Raw genomic sequence first — 17994 nt, 5'->3', positions numbered from 1 at the left:
CTGACTTGGTGGTACTGGATTCTCTTAGCTCTTGCTTGTCTGTAAAGCACTTGATTTCTCCATGGAATCTGAATGAGACACTTGCTGGGTAGAGTATTCTTGGTTGTAGGTTTTTCCTCTCATCACTTTAAATGTATTGTGCCTCTCTCTTCTGCCCTGAAGAGTCTCTGCTAAAAAATCAGCTGATAATATTATGGGAGAGTTCTGACAAAACATGATCTACTAGAAGAGGGAATGGCAAACCACCCCCAGAATACTTGCCTTAAGAACCTGATGAACTGTATAAAAAGACAAAAAGATATGACACTGAAAGATGAGTCCCCCAGGGCTGAAGATATCCAATATGCTGCTGGGGAAGAGTGGAGGAGAACTACTAATAATAGCCCCAGAAAAATAAAGCAACTGGGCCAAGGTGGAAACAATATTCAGTTGTGGATGTGTCTGGGGATGAAAGAAAAAACCAATGCTGAAAAGAAAAAAAAACCACAGTATTGCATAGGAACCTGGAATTTTAGGTCCATGAATCAAGGTAACTTTAGCGTGGTTCAAGCAGGAGATGGTAAGAATAAACATCAAAGTTTTAGAAATCAGTGAACTAAAATGGACAGGGATGGGCAAATTTAATTCAGATGACCATTATAACTACTATGGGCAAGAATCCCATAGAAGAAATATAGTAGCCTTCATAATTAACAAAAGAGTCCAAAAGGCAATACTTGGGTGCAACCTCGAAAATGACAAAATGATCCCAGTTTGTTTCCAAGGAAAGCCATTCAACATCACAGTAATTCAAGTCTATTCCCCTACCACCAGTGCTGAAGAAGCTGAAGTTGATTAGTCCTATGAAGACTTAGAAGACCTAGAACTAACACCAAAAAAAGATGTTCTATTCATCACTGGGGATTGGAATGCAGAAATGAGAAGTCAAGAGATACCTGGAGTAACAGGCAAGTTTGACCTTGGAGAACAAAATGAAGCAGGACAAAGGCTAACTGAATTCTGCCAAGAGAATGCACTGGTCATAGCAAATACCCTTTTGCAACAACATGAGATAACTTTACACATAGACATCACCAAATGGTCAATACCTAAATCAAATTGATTGCATTCTTTGTAGCCAAAGATGGAGAAGCTGTATACAGTCAGAAAAAATAAGACCTGGAGCTGACTGTGGCTCAGATAATCAGCTCCTTATAGGAAAATTCAGGCTTAAACTAAAGAAGTGGGGAAAAGCACTAGGCCAGCCAAATACAACTTAAATCAAATCCCCCTATGAACATGCAGTGGAGGTAATGAATACATTCAAGGGATTAGATCTAGTTAACAGTGTGCCTGAATAACTATGGATGGAAGTCTGTAATATTGTACAGGAAGCGGCAAACAAAACCATCCCAAGGAAAAAGAAAAGCAAGAAGGCAAAGTGATTATCTGAGGAGGCTTTATGAACAGCTGAAGAAAGAAGAGAAGCAAAAAGCAAGGCAGAAAGGGGAAAGTACATCCAGCTAAACACAGAGTTCCAAAGAATAGCAGAGAGAGACAAGAAGGGCTTCTTCAATGAACAGCACATAAAACTAAAAACAACAGAAGGGGAAAGACTAGAGATCTCTTTTGGAAAATTGGAGATATCAAGGGAGCATTTCACCCAAAGATGGGCACAATAAAGGACAGAAACAGTAGAGAGAACTAGTTGGCACTGAAGAGATTAAGAAGAGATGGAAAGAATACATGGAAGAACTGTACAAAAAAGATCTTAATGAACTGGATGGTGTGGTCAGTTGCCCAGAGCCAGACATTCTGGAGTGCAAAGTCAAGCAGGCCTTAGGGAGCACTGCTGTTAATAAAACTAGTGGATGCAATGGAATTCTAGTAGAACTATTCAAAGTCCTAAAGGAGGATGCCGTCAAGGTGTTGCGTTCAACTTGTTAGCAAATCTGGAAGACCACAGGACTGGAAAAGGTCAATCTCTATCCCAATTCCCAAGAAGGATAGTACCAAAGAATGTGCTAACCATCAGATAACTGGATTCATATCCAGTGCTAACAAGGTCATTCTTAAAATCTTGCATGCTGGGCTTCAGCATTATACAAACCAAAAAGTTCCAGAAGTCCAAGCTGGGTTTAGAAAAGGAAAAGGAACCAGAGATCAAATTGCCAACATTCTCTGGATCATAGAGAAAGCAAAGGAATTCCCGAAAAACATCTACCTCTGTTTCATTGACTATGCTAAAACCCTTGACTGTGTAGATCATAACAAACTGTGGAAAGTTCTTAAAGAACTGGGCATATCAAACCACCCTACCTGTCTCCTGAGAAATCTGTATGCAGGTCAAGAAGCAATAGTTTGAGCCCTGTATGGAACAATTCATTGGTTCAAAATTGAGAAAGGAGTATAACAGGGCTATCTGCTGTTACCCTGTTTGTTTAAAGTATACGCTGAGCACATCATGAGAAATGCTGGGCTGGATGAGTTATGAGCTGGAATCAAGATAGGTGGGAGAAACATCAATAACGTCAGATATGCAGATGACACCACTCTAATGGCAGAAAGTGAAGAGGAACTAAAGACCCTGTTGATGAGGGTGAAGGAGGAGAGGGGAAGAGCTGGCTTAAAGCTAAATATTAAAAAAAAAAAAAAAAAAAAAACTAAGATCATGGCATCTGGCCCCATTATTTTATGGTAAATAGAGGGGGAAAATGTGGAAGTAGTGACAGATTTCCATTTCTTGAGTTCTAAGATCACTGTGGATGGTGACTGCAGCCATGAAACCAGAAGACAATTGCTTCTTGGCAGGAAACTACGACAAGCCTAGATAGTGTGTTGAAAAGCAGAGACATTACTATGCCAACAAAGGTCCACATGGTCAAGGCTATGGTCTTCCCAATGGTCATGTATGGTTGTGAGAGCTGGACTGAAAAGAAGCCAGAACTCTTGATGCCATCAAACTCTGGTGCTGGAGAAGACTCCTGGAAGTCCCTTGTACAGCAAAGAGATCAAACTAGTCAATCTTAAGGGAAATTAACCTTGAATAGTCATTGGAAGACCTGCCGACTCATTGGAAAAGCCTTAATGCTGGGAAAGATTGAGGGCAGAAGAAGGGGGCATCAGAGGATGAGATGGCTGGATGGCATCACCAAGGCAATGGACATGAACTTGGGCAAACTTCAGGAGATGGTTAGGGACAGGGAAGCCTGGCGTGCTGCAGTCCATGGGGTTGCAAACAGTCAGACACGACTGGGCAACTAAACAATAACAACCTTATGGGGGTTCCATTGTATATTAATTGCTGCCTTTCTCTTGTAGCTTTTAGTATTTTTTTTTTCCTTCTTATTTAATTTTTGATAGTTTGGTTAATATGTGTCAGTGTTTTCATCCTTGGGTTTATCCTGTATGAGACTCTATGTACTTACTGGATTTGAGTGACTATTTCCTTTCTTATGTTAGGGAAGTTTTTGATTATAGTCTCTTCAAATATTTTCTCAGGCCCTTTCTCTCTTTCTTCTTCTGAGAAAAAAAAGTGTGTTTAATGTTGTCCTAGAGATCTGAGACTGTCCTCATTTCTTTTCATTCTTTTTATTTATTCTGTTCCTTGACAGAGATTTCCACCATTGTGTCTTCCAGGTCATTTATCCATTCTTCTATCTCAGTTATTCTGCTACTGATTCCTTCTAGAGTACTTTTCATTTCAGTTATTGTATTGTTCATCTGTTTGTTCTTTAGTTCTTCTAAGTCTTTGCTAAACTTTTCTTGTATCTTCTTGACCTGTGCCTCCATTCTTTTCCTGAGATCTTGGATCATATTTACTATCATTACTCTGAATCTTTCTCAGGTAGATTGCCTATCTCCCCTTCATTTAGTTGTTATTGTTGGTTTTTATTTTCCTCCTTTGTCTGGGACATATTTCTTTGTCACCTCATTTTGTTAAACTTATTGAGTTTGTGGTCACCTTTCTGCAGGCTGCACTATTATAGTTCCTCTTGTTTCTGGTGTCTGATCCCTGGTGTGTGAGGTTGATCCAGATGTTTGTGCCACTGTCCTCTTAATAGGGGGGTTGATTAGTGCTATAGTGACCAGAGCCTGCCCTGGATATTGAGCATGGCCTCCCATTTGCTCTTTGCTTGTCACTGCCCTGCCAGGAGTGAGGTCTGCTCCCTAGTTGTTGTAGTAGAGGCCCCTGATCTGTTTCTTAGCTGTCATTTTTATCTGTGGCACAAGGAGTATTGTATTAGAGCACTCCCCCTGGGAGAGAAGCCACTGAATATTCCTCCTCTGGAGCCGTTCGTTTGTGAATGTCCTCTGCCGTGTTCCCTTTTGGTCTTGTGTGGGCTCACAAAGGACACTGCTGCTGGCATTGCTCTGTCTCACCTTACCTGTGGGGATGCCTGAATTTGGCCCTGGTGAATCTCGGGTGTTGTTTTCACCAGGACACTGGCACAGATCCACTGAGATCAGGACCCAGGACTTCAGTGGTCATGCACTGGGACCAGCGATGGAAGCAGCTCCGATTCTGGCCTGACCTAATCTCTATGTGTGCATGCCCACAAAGCCCACAGCTGCTAAAGTCAGACCTATTCCAGCTCCGAAGGTATTTATTCTTTCAGATCTTTTGTAACCACTGAATTTAGGAAGCCATCAAAGGAGGTTCATGCAGCTACAAGGAGAGATTTCAACTCCTCTTCCTCAGTCACACAGCCATTGGGGCTCAGCTATGGTTTCAATGCCTCCTAGTTGGAGGAGCTATCCATTTCCTCCTGGGATAGCAGGGTGCATCCCAGGACCCACTGACAGATTTCCTAATAGTGAGAGCCTTCCTCACAAATCTGGGAAAATGGGGCAGGTCCCAGCACTCACTGATGGACTTAGTAGGGGAAATCTCCCAGGACTGGAGGGCAAGTCCCAGCACCTACTGGTAGATGCCCTAGTCACAGATGTTTCCTTGCCATTTGAGGACAGTGCAGGCAAATCCTAGGACCCACTGGTGGAATTCCTAGAGGCCAGAGCTGTCAGCTCCTTGCTGGGCCAGCGTGGGCAGGTCCTATGGCCTGTTGGTGGAATTACTAGTTTGGGAAGCTCTCTGTGCCTGTTTGAGTCAGTGGAGGGGGTGGTCCTGGGGCCCACTGGCAAAATTTGAAATTTGTAGTGGTAGGAATTGCCCATACCCTTCTGGGTCCACAGATGCAGAGCCTGGCATCTGCCTGTGGTCTGGAAGAGGTGGCCAGTGCCCATCTTTGGAGCCCAGGACGGCAGTGGCGACTTGTGCCCATCCCCAGAGCTCCTGTGGGAGGTGCTTGGAGCCTGAGGGCTCTCATGGGGAAAGACACTTTCACAGCGGTCCCACCCCTCTCCTTGGGCATCTCCCAATAATGGTGCCTCACCGCTCTGGCAGGCCCAGGCTTCTTCCTAGTACACCCTCAGTTGCTACAGCCTGAACTTTTCAGCTGTTTCCACATCCAACCCTGGTCCTCTCCCTGGGACTGAGCTCTTGAATCTGAGCGTCAGCATGCACCTCTCACCCCTACCAGCAGAGGACTGTCTAGGTTGTGGGGACCCTCTGGACAAGTTACTCTCTGTTATGCCTTCCACAGATGGATTGCTGCTCTCTCCGCTTAGGCTCTGAAATTTCCCATCTGTCCAGGCTGATCTCCTCGCTGATAAGAAACTTCCAGAGTTGTGGGAACCTTTCCTTCTTCACGGCTGCCTCCCTTGGGCACAGGACTGATTCCTTCTTTTTCTTCTTCCTTTTGTTCTTTCCTGATTACATGGAAGTTTCCTTGTCTTTTCAGAGATCTGAGGTCTGTCAATTCTCAGTAGCTTTTCTGTGTGAATCTTTCCACTTGTATTTTCAATGTTTCTGTGGGAGGAGGTGATTTGACTTCCTACGCCTCTGCCATCTTGATTCTCCCCCTCTCCTAAAGCTCTTTAATTGGCTCACTGATACCACTCTACAACTACAGATATAATTCACCTAGCAAATTTTTCTGATGCTTTAAAGAGTTGAGAACTTCACTCTCATCTTGTCCTTCTTTCCACTAAAGGAAAAAGAATGTACTTTAATACAAAACTGATCTTCTGTGTTGCCTAGAATAAAGAGATCTTCTTTCTTCTGTATCATCTGTGTGTTCCTTTAGGTTATCTGGGTCTAGTATACTATGGCCTTTGAAATATTTTACAACTATGCATTGTCTACATTAAGCACACCCTCTATTGCTCATTGTCTTTGACCTCTTTTTATTATATTGGTCCTCTGAATTATCTTTTGTATAACAGTGGCTTGGTTATCTTACTGAATGAATTGAATTAAAATATAGTCTTTAACATATCTGTATTTTTATATCTGCATGAGTCATAAATTTTATATCTGCATGAGTCATAAATTTTTCATAGTTTAAAAATTGTCCTCAATGCCACAGACCTTCCTCTCCTCGTGTGTTAGTCACTGTAGTATTTACATATCAACTTGCTGGTTTGTAATACTGACCTAACATATAAGCTTTAACATAAGCTTTAACATATAAGCTATAAGCTTTATGTTAAGTTTTATGATTAATGTAATTAATGATGTTTACAGAATGAATCTTGAACCACAAAAATTAGCATGATTCCAATGATTAATTCAGGCAAGCAAATTTTTTTCATCTGATTTAAGACAATATCTTTGAAAGTGTCTCTCTTTTATAAAAAACACAACTAGATGGTTGTTGAATAAGATGTTATTTCATACATGGGATGAGACAACAAATACCAGTGAAAAACAGAATAGTCTGTACTTGTGGGTCCTGATATAATAGTTCAGTGTTTGGATTTCAGGGAAGAGTTTAACATGGTAGAATATGTTAAGAGATTGGATAACAGATTAGGTGCTGAGATGACCAAAAAGCAAATAATGAAGCTGCAGACTCAAGCAATGTGTTTGGGGATTAGATTATCAAACAAATGAGCAAATACAATTACACTTATACAGCACCAAATTTACTCAGTTTAAAAAAAGACACAGAACAATAGCATGCAAAGAGTAGCATCACAGGGACTTCAGAAAAGGAGACACTATTTATGACATGTCCTAATGGGAATGGATTTTATTCATGAGGTTCACCTAGACTAACATGAGTGTGGGCCCCATCATCACGGGAGAGTCCATAGGTTCAGATATCATCAGCTTAAATATCTTTCTAGTTATATAGCTCCCTGTAAAGATAAATGTATCAGTCCAGAAGTTCAAAATAATAGAATACCCAATACTTACTGCAATGTACAGTTGGTGAGGGGACATCTTGGATAATCAGCATGTAGAAATCAGTGGAGTAACTCATCTATCTTCTGGGTTGATGTTTCTAAACATTTGAGTATGGGCTAAAATTTTAGGCTTTTGAAAGGATTTACAGTTCAGATGTTGGCCTTTTCCCTCTATCAGCAAAGAAGGCTAGCGATACGTCTGAAAGCAGATTTTGTGTGAGTGAAAGAAAACTAATGATTTATACAGAGAGGGTAAAACTAATGTATGGGCCACTAAATGATAAAAAGGCTTGAAAGGTATTGCTTCCCAATCCCATCTAAAAGCCATTGCAATTTTCCTTTCTTAAAATTACTTCTCACTCACCATTACCATTCATGTCACTACTAGGAAACTATCATGTGTATGTTGCCTATAATCATACTTATTTTTATACTTTACTATGAAATTTGTGAATATTTAATATGTATCACTCTGAATAAATTACATTTATTGGGATAAATATGGTATAGTCTCCTTTTTAGCAAGATCTAATATTAGGGAAATTAAGTTTTTTCAAAGATACACAATAATTTTGCTTTGATTTAAACCTTGATTGATCAAAACTAACATCATACTGTCACTTAAATTCACAAATCTCAAAACATAGCCTTTGGACTATAACACCGATTAGCTAGTTAGTTATATGTACTACTTACAGATTTTCTTCTAGCCAATTAATATACTTATCTTTTATTCTAATGCCTAGTTGTAAGTACATTGGCGAGGTCATGAATGATAAAGCTCCATGGATTCCATCCTCCATATGGTCATGAGAAACTTTAACTCCAACATTTTGAAGTCGTGAGACATACATAAGTCCATCATCTCTTAGAACATCATGTTGACAGGTGAGGATATAAGTTAAGGGCAGATTTTGCAACTGGGAATCATTGACTGCCAAGGGTGATAACCTACTATCCAAAAGTATTGAATACGAAGGGTTAAGTCTTCCAAGAATTGGTTCAGTATATACATGGTTTTTCTTGTACTTCTCAGGAAGGAAGGTGCTCCAGTTAACCAACTTGAACAGATGCATTGATCCATGAGGCATGTGTTGATTTTTCATCATTGCCTGGGCGAGTGCTTTATCCTGGGTCAAATGTAGGCTTCCAAGTCTGATTGCCAGTTTCATTGACAGAAGTGGACCATGCTCAAATTCTTGGTGAGATGGCAAGGACAAATCAATTAGCTGTAAGCCAGGGTAGATTAAAGCTTGTGCTTTCAATTTATTTTTGAATTCTGGATCATTCTGTATCTGAAAAAAGACGCAGTAAAATGTGAATGAGTCCAAGCCTAGGAGTAGGAGGCTTTCCTCCAGTCACATCAGCTCTTACGTAAATAATTACAAGAATGATATAGTACCTCATAGTTGCACATTGAGTGCTTTAAAAAGTGTCATCCCACTTTCATCAATAATGATTCACACACAGGTTTACTCACATATGACAACCAAATAAAAAAAAATAATTATGTAATTCCTGTGAATAAGCAGTCTATACTGAAAAATCTGACCTACAGTAACCTGAGAAGAAATAATGAATGTAATAATAGATACCATTACTCAAACTCACATATTAACTAAATTCAAATGGAGTTCAATCAAGTTAAAAAAAAATATTCCTAACATACAATTTGTCTTTTGGAGAAGACAGTATAGTGGCACTAGTGGTAAAGAATCTGTCTGCAGTGCAGGAGACACAAGAGACATGGGCTTGATCTCTAGGTCAGGAAGATCCCCTGGAGTAGGAAATGGCAACCCACCCCAGTATTCTTGCCTGGAAACTTCCATGGACAGTGGAAACTAGTGTGTTAGAGTCCATGGGGCCACAAAGAATCAGATATGCCTGAAGTGACTGAGCACACACACGCACAATAAACAACTTGTCTTTTGGAGAAAACCAAAAGACAAAAGTGTAGTGTGGTGGGAAATAAGCATAGTAGTTAATGAAAATTTTAAGGGCAAAAAAAGACATGGAGCATTGTATTTGAAGTTTTTCTTTCTTACAGAAATAAGAAGCATCCTAATATCTCAACTATGGGGTGAGATGAGCCACCATATATTTTCCTTTCCTTTGATTTTACCTCTACACTCTAAAGAAGAAAACTTAAAAGTAATCTGAGGAGCCTAACCCCAGACCAACAGCCTCAATGGTGACATCTATAGAAATGAATATACCAGTTGCCACTACACATGAAAGGCTCAGTCTCTGGAGGGTGTTTCTTAATGCTAACCCCTCCCAGAAGTAGCTGACATACAAAATGAGAATTAATTGAAATTAATCCCAGTAGAACCTCACAAGGAGACGTGATATCCAACCAACTGCAAACTACACACTCAAGGTATAGTGGGAGCACAGTTTCAAAAAGACGATGAAGAAAAACAAATCTGTCTAACAATCTTTCTTATGCCCTTGATCCCTTCCCAGTGTCCTCCATACAGATTATTTTCTAAATCAACTGGCTCATGTCATAAGCAGAGTGGAGGAAACAACAGCAACCTCAAAAACAAAAATGAGGCAGAATGAGAGATCAAAAATGAGAGAAACTCAACCAATACTTTCTCAGGCTAGTAGCAAAGTCATACAAGAGGAGCTAGAAGAGCCTGCTGGTTTTACTGGTAGGTATCCTCCTTCTTATGTTAGTTTTGCTCCATAAAATTTAGTTTTGGGGGTAAAAATTATCTATTGTACTGAATTCATTTTTCAACTATATTAGTTATTGGGAACAACAATTATTTAACTGCACACAGCAATGGTTTTAACATAGACCATTTTCTTTTTTATTACAGTGGTGATTCTTCCTTGCAAGCATGCCATGTGGCCCAAATGTTATCTGCTAACATTCCACTGAAATACATGAACTACAATAGCTAAGGAGAACAAAAAATCCCTTGTCATATTAAACAGTGATTCCTAGACATTGTTCTGTTTCCTTCAAAATTGTTAACTAATTAAAAGCCTTACTTACTACTATATGTCACTTTTCCTCAATGCTGCTAAAGCCTCATTGTCTAATGGTAAAATTATGTAAAAGGACAGGAGGGTTTCTTCTGGTTTTTTTTTTCCCACTTAATAGCTTAAAATATAAAACCATTAAAAATATCCTAACAAAGAAAATGATTATTTTGCATTAGAGTTATAGCATGTGTGTATGTGTTATAAATATATATATAACATATAACACACACAGCTTACCAGTTGAGTCACACCTGCTGCAAGTGTGCCCCCAGAACTATCACCTGAAATACAAACTCGATTGGGGTCCACTCCATATTTTGCAAGGATTTTATCCTGTAGAAAGAATTTGACCACAGAAACAACATCCTCCTGGGTAACAGGAAATGGATATTGAGGAGCTAGTCTAGGGCTTCAGGAAAAAAAGAAAGAAAGAAAGAAAGAGACAAAGCATTTAGGTTTAAACTTCAGTTGCGTATATCCACGTATCTCTCAATTTAACCAGCAGGTCCAGAGTAGAAAATTGGCCCTACTTTCGATCTTTAGTGTCATCAGTCATACCTGGACTTCCTACTAACTTCTGTTTTTAAAGTAAAATGTAGATTCTTGTATAATGTTTTTAAAATATTTGTTCTATAGAAGATGAAAGAGATCAGGATTCTATCTTTATCCTCATAAAATTGTATAGAATTTTTTCAGCAAATGTGCAATCAATAGGGGAGATGATCTCTCTGTAGCATTTATTAGATTCTCAAATGCAGTTGGTAGCAAATATTTTCACAACCATATTAACAGTGTGCACTAGATTTTCAAAGCAGCAAATCTGAGAATGAATGATTTGTAGAGGTCTTATGTTAGAAATTTATTTAAGTAAAAATTCTACAAAATAGTGTGTTCTGTTATCAGAATTTGTATCATAAGCTGAGTACATGAGTATGAGCTTACATATGACCTGAAAACACAATTCAAAATAAATATTTAAATATAGTAAGTGATCTTGCATGACAACTGTAAATGTCATTCTAAGACAAATTAGAGCATCTGTTAATGTATCCACTATATATATATATATATATGTATATATATATATTTTTTAAATTTTTTCTTCTAATATTGAGGTGAACTCTATTGGGCTGTATTATTTCTACCTATAATAGTAACCTTACTTTGCAAAAGAATTGGTGAATTAATAATGTCAGTATCAACCATTAAATGCTGACCTGATGACCCTTGCAATCTTGTCATATTGTAACAATATCTAAAATATCTGAAATGTAGTATAAATTAAGGAAAATAGCATATCAAAAATGTATTGTTACTTTAAATGGTCTTCAGGGTACAAAGAAAGAACAAATATCAGAAGTAACTGATTGAATTCTTAAACTCAGTACAATATGCATCACGATTTTAAAAGCATCTTAAAATAAGAAAGTGGTATATTAGGTTCAATTACAGAGAGAAAGGGAGAGCATCCTAACTACTGTAAACAAGAAGTACCTCTGACATCATCTGACTCTTCTGGTTGCCCTAAGGCAGCATTAGTGAGTAGGACAGCAGTGGTTGCACTTGTATGCTCTATTTAATACCCTTAAGTTCTCAATTAACAAAAATACTACTGTGTTCTCTGTTTGCTTAACTCAAGTCTACTTAACTGATTGGAAAATGGGAAAAAAAAACTTCATTATGAAAGTGAAGTACAGAGAACCCCTGAATAGATTACATAGTACTGGACATATGCTAGTTTTTCTTGTATGTTGTTGGAAAAATCATTAGCACTTAAGTTCTCTCATTTTGAGAATGATTTTAAATTTTCAGACGGTCCCAACATTTGCATCTGATGTTTCTCCAATTAAGAGTATCTATGTAGCCAATATCTTCTAATAAACTATAACGAAAATGAATCTAAAAAAGAATATATATGAGTGTAATTATATCACTTTGCTGTATACTTGAAACTAACACAATATGGTAAAGAATGGCACTTCAGTGAAAAAAAAAATCTATAAAATTAATCTTTTATCACCAACTCAAAAGAAAAAAAACCACAAAACTCAACATCCCAAGTGCATAATGGGTAGCTAAGCGCCTAGACATTTCTAGAAGTACCACAGCTGTGTTGCCAAAGACGTTCAGCCTGTGGTGCCTCTCAGAAGTCTGTGCAATGACAGAGGTTGAAGGGAAACTAGGCACCTTTGAGGAAGATAAGATAATGTAACATTAGCAAAAGCTACTAACATGAATGTAAGATCCCCAGGTTCCAAGTCCTCTGGGAGGCTTGGGTGCCTTCTTTGGAAACCAAAACTATGTCACAAGGGCAAGAATCATAATATTAAAAAAAAATCACGGTCTTACTCCACTGCAACAACAACAGCATCAACTTTGTTTGCCGTCCATCTATTCAGGAGGTCCAAAGGTGTTTGCTCTGAAATGAAGAAATTAATATGAACATCTACCCTGTAAATAAATGGCAATTGAAAACTGACAACACTGTGAAACCTGACAGAAATATGATTAATTGGTGGGATCCTCACACTTCCACGTTTCCTGCTGCCACATGTTAGGATCCAGAGATGAAAGATTTGATGGCTGCCACCAAATGGGGAAGGTCACTGCAGAAGGAAATACATTCAAAGAATCATGAGAATACATACAGAGCTCAGGGAATTAACTGTTAAGTACAACTGAAACAAGTACTGAGAGAGAAGTAGGATATAAAGTGAAACCACATTGGAAAATAGGAATACTGGTACCAGTACTTGGATGCTACACTAAAGATTTCTTTGTCAACAAGGCGATAGATCTTACCAAAGAATTTAGTTATAAAATTTATGACCAGATTTGCATATAACAGAAATTAGAAAAAGGGTGACATAAACAAGGAAATAGTGGTGAGCAAAAAAAAAAAAAAAAAAGGAGAAGCAACAGAAGGAAATAAAAATAATATTTTTTTTAAGTGTGGAGAGAGAGAAAAAGCTATTTAGGAAGACAGGTGGACAGAATTGGTTACTAAACATAGATGCTAAGGTACAATAAGTAATCGATTGCAGTTCTCACACTCATAGAACAGCTGAGGAGCAGTTCCTCTGCTTGTTTTCTTGAAGGTGTTTTTACTTTTGTTGTTTATTTGGGTTTTTTTTTTCCTAGACTATTGGGGTGGGGAGTAGATATGATTCAGGTTGTTTAATCATGTTAACCTTAAATTATCTGTGGTTCCTCCAAATATGCTGGCAAGCTCTGAAGTTCTATACATATTGATCTTAAACTTAGGACCGTGGTTACAGCTGGAGGTATAGCTTTGGAATTCAACAGCATAGGTGTGAGGGGTAGTGCTGAAAAGTGGAAAGGTCTAAATACAAGAGCATGCAGAGTCAAAAACTAATGAAAGGGCTACTGGAGAACACGAACACTTATAAAAATCTAAAAACAGACTAACACATATATATGGAATTTAGAAAGATGGTAACGATAACCCTATATGCAAAACAGAAAAAGAGACACAGATGTACAGAACAGACTTTTGGACTCTGTGGGAGAAGGCGAGGGTGGGATGTTTCGAGGGAACAGCATCGAAACATGTATATTATCTAGGGTGAAACAGATCACCAGCCCAGGCTGGATGCATGAGACAAGTGCTCGAGCCTGGTGCACTGGGAAGACCCAGAGGGATCGGGTGGAGAGGGAGGTGGGAGGGGGGATCAGGATGGGGAATACATGTAAATCCATGGCTGATTCATGTCAATGTATGGCAAAAACCACTACAATATTGTAAAGTAATTAGCCTCCAACTAATAAAAATAAATAGAAAAAAAAATCTAAAAACAGGCCCATTTTGTGCATTTGTTTATATTTGCTTTATTTTAAAGAAAGAGAAACATGTGAAGTTAAGGGGGAGAGGCAAAAATCAAAAGAAGTTTGTTTCATAGAAACCAAAGGAGCAGAGAATTTCAGTGAAGCAAAGAGGAGGGATCATTGTCAAATTACACAATTTAAGAATTCTTAAAGGAGAAATTGGATTCCACAGTGTATAAAAATGAGCCTGAGAAAGATAAGAGAGTGATAAGTGACTATCTAGAGAGAGATATTTGGAAACAAGGAAGATCAAGGTAGAAGATGTTATAACATGTTTAGGTGCCAATAGAGAGGACACATTTATAGATAGAAGAAAAATATTGATTAAAATCCTAACAATAGTAGGAAATATGACCACAGACAAAAAAGAGATTAAATCTTGGCAAAGATAAAAATGCATTTTCTACAATATAAGTAGAAAGAAGTAAAGTTAAGAATTAATACAGTCTATAATTTTTGAGGACATATATGGTTGGCAAGGAGTAAAGAGTGGATGGTTGCTGAATTTGCACAGACATTCTTGATAGATGAGGGAGGATAAGCTGAGAGACTTGAAAGAGCATGAGGTTTTGAAAATGGCATTGATATGAAGGATAGGAACTAAATACACACAAGAGACAACATCTTAAAACCACCTTGAGGGTTCATAGGATGAGACTGCTCACCAGTGGTGGGAGGGTTAAGTCTGTTGATTCTGCTGACAGGCCTTGGTTTGGTTTTTGGTCCCTCCACTTGCTAATAGGACTTGGAACAAGTTACTGAACCATTCTGTAGCTACCTTACCTCTAAAAGCATGATAATAATACATATCCTAATATTGTGAGTATCTATCAAATAAGAGTGGACCACTCACCAAACTACTGTAGCATTTGTGGTTATTTTGAAATGTTAACAGATCATAAAATCAAAATTCTGGATATAATCACTCAGGCTGTGTCTCTTTGATGAAAGGCGTCTTTTCATTTGTTTCTTACATTTTGGAGTTTCTTCAATACAATATCAATCATATTCTGTGCTGTATGGTACATCAATAATATCAATAGTCTAAAAGCAACTGTGTATATATGTGTGTATGTGAGTGTGTGTGTATGTTTGAGCATGTTTGAGTTTGCGTCTGTTTGGGAATGTACATGAGTGTGTAACTGTCTTAGCTATTCCATCATACCTCTTGGAATCATCTCCAAACATTAGACAGAAATATACTTGAGGAGAGGTACTTGATTACTCAGGTGTATTTTATTTTTCAAGTTCAAAAATATGCATTGGATTCTAAGCCTCAATGTGATAAGAATTGATGCATCACTGTCTACAATATGAGTATACATTTGCTACTTGGAAGTTGCAGATATTATCACTTCTGAACAAACATTTAAATCATCTTATTCACTTCTGTTTTTCTGAACCTAAAATCATGTCATCAGGTAATTTCAAACTTAAGCTTTAAGTTTACTACTTGAATCTCCCATTATACATTGTCAGTGTAACTTTATTTGATAATAACTTTTTTAAAGCAAAAATCTCACCTGATATTTTTATGATTTATTTACAAAAAAGTATATGAAGACATATATATGAACCTTGACTGATATAGTTTATCTCTCTGCTAAGTACACTTACTTACAAACATAAATTATATCAACAAAAGTTCTGCCAAATATAATATACAAAAATTATTTTAATATAAATACTTATAATGTGCAACACATACAAACACATATACTCACAAACATTTGCTTATATAAAAAGTACTTACTGTAACTTCCTAAGACAAAGGCACCACCATGAATAAAAATTACAGCTGGTCTCTGGCTTTCTCTCTTCCTCTTCGGCAAGTACAAACGTACTGGAATATCACTAAATGTTGTATCCATCACTGTAACATTTTCATCTGAAATTGGTTGTGTATAGTCCAGTTTTATTATTATGGAAAACAATTCATCAAATCTTTTAAGGCCTATTTTTTCCAATATAGTAGACTGTCAAAACAAACAAAAAAATTAGAACTTTAAATATTTCAGTTTTTAGTAATATCAATACATATAAATATATAATCAAAGAGGAAGAATAAAAGATGAATAATACCATAAAACTACTAGAACTCATCAATGAATTTGGTAAAGTTGCAGGTTGCAAAATTAATACACAGAAATCTGTTTCATTTCTATACACTAACAACAAAAGATCAGAAAGAGAAATTTAAGAAGCAATTTCATTTACTGTTGCATCAAAAAGGATAAAATACCTAAGTATAAACCTACCTAAGAGACAAAAGACCTGTACTCTGAAAGGTATAAGATGCTGATGAAAGAAATCAAAGAAGACACAAACAGATGGAAAGATATACCATGTTTATGGACTGAAAGAATCAATATTGTCAAAATGACTATACTACCCAAGACAAACTACAGATTCAATGCAATCCCTGTCAAATTAACATAGGCATTTTTCAGAGAACTAAAACAAACAAAATCTCAGAATTGTGTAAGGAGACACAAAAGAGCCTGAATAGCCAAAGCAATTATTAAAAAGAAAAACAGAGCTGGAGGAATCAGGCTCCCTAACTAATACTACAGAGCAACAGTCATCAAACAGTGTGGTATTGGTACAAAAAAATAGAAATATAGGTCAATGGAACAGGATAGAAAACCCGGAAATAAACTCATGCACCTATAGTCAATTAATCTATGACAAAGGAGGCAAGACTACATAATGTAGGAAAGACAGTCTGTCAACAAATGGTGCTGGGAAAACTGGACAGCCACATGTAAAGAAATGAAATTAGATCATTCTTTAACTTCATACTGGAGAAGGGAATGGCAATCTACTCCAGTATTCTTGACTGGAGAATCCCATGAACAGAGGAGGAGCCTGGCGGGCCACAGTCCATGGTGTTGCAAAGAGTCAGACACGACTGAATGACTAACACACTAACTCTCTGCACAAAAAATAAGCTCAAAATGGATTAAAGGCCTAAACGTTAGACCAGACACTACAAAACTCTTAGAGGAAAACATAGGCAGAACACTCTCTGACATAAATCACAGCAACATCTTTTTCAATCCATCTCCCAGAATAATAAAAATAAAAGCAAAAATAAACAAATGGTACCTACTCAAAAGCTTTTGCACAGCAAAGGAAACAATAAACAGAAAGACAACCCACAGATTGGGAGGAAATATTTGCAAATGATGTGACTGATAAGGGGTTAGTCTCCAGAATTTACAAACAGCTTATGACACTTAATAGCATCAAAACAACCCAATCAAAAAATGGACAGAAAAAAAAAAAAAAATGGACAGAAGACTTGAGCAGACATTTCTCTAAAGAGGACACACAGATAGCCAACAGGCACAGGAAAAGATGTTCAACAGCACTAGCTATTACAGAAATGCAAATCAAAACTACAATGAAATATCACCTCACATCAGTCAAAATGACTCTCATCAAAAAATCCACAAACAACAAATGCTGGAGAGGATGTGAAGAGAAGGGTACCCTCCTGCACTGTTGGTGGGAATGTAATTGGTAGAGCCACTATTGGAACAATATGGAAGTTCCTTAAAAAACTAAAAGTAGAGCTACCATGTGACCCTGCAATCCCACTCCTGGGCATATATCCAGGAAAGAAAAGGGCCTGAAAAGATACATGCACCTGAGTGTTAATTGCAGCACTGTATACAATAACCAAGACATGAAAACAACCTAGATGTCCATTGACAGGGGAATGGATAAAGAGGTGGTACATGTATACAATTCACTATAGCTCAGTCATTAAAAAGACTGAAATAAGGCCATTTGCAGCAACATGAATGGACCTAGAGAGTGTCATACTGAGTGAACTAAGTCATACAGAGAAAGAGAAATATTATATGACATCCCTTATATGTGGAATCTAAAAAGAAATGAACACATGAACTTACT

The 17994-nt window shown here is 37.6% G+C and overlaps 1 protein-coding gene across 1 annotated transcript in view; it reads right to left on the bottom strand.

Annotated features, from left to right (window-relative positions):
* Nucleotides 1–7922: 7922 nt before the first annotated feature.
* Nucleotides 7923–17994, bottom strand: part of LOC133073859 (arylacetamide deacetylase-like 2) — a 29640-nt gene continuing 19568 nt past the window's right edge. The window contains exons 2-5 of the mRNA XM_061167850.1: nt 15827–16049; nt 12577–12646; nt 10465–10636; nt 7923–8525 (exon numbers count right to left, since the gene is read on the bottom strand). Of these exons, the coding sequence (XP_061023833.1) occupies nt 7923–8525; nt 10465–10636; nt 12577–12646; nt 15827–16049 (1068 nt within the window). The remainder of the gene's footprint in view (nt 8526–10464; nt 10637–12576; nt 12647–15826; nt 16050–17994) is intronic.

This window comes from Dama dama, chromosome 19, assembly GCF_033118175.1.
Source record: "Dama dama isolate Ldn47 chromosome 19, ASM3311817v1, whole genome shotgun sequence".
NCBI classification, from domain to species: domain Eukaryota; kingdom Metazoa; phylum Chordata; class Mammalia; order Artiodactyla; family Cervidae; genus Dama; species Dama dama.
Note: the sequence above shows the minus strand (reverse complement) of the source record. Positions and strands in the feature narration are given on the sequence as shown.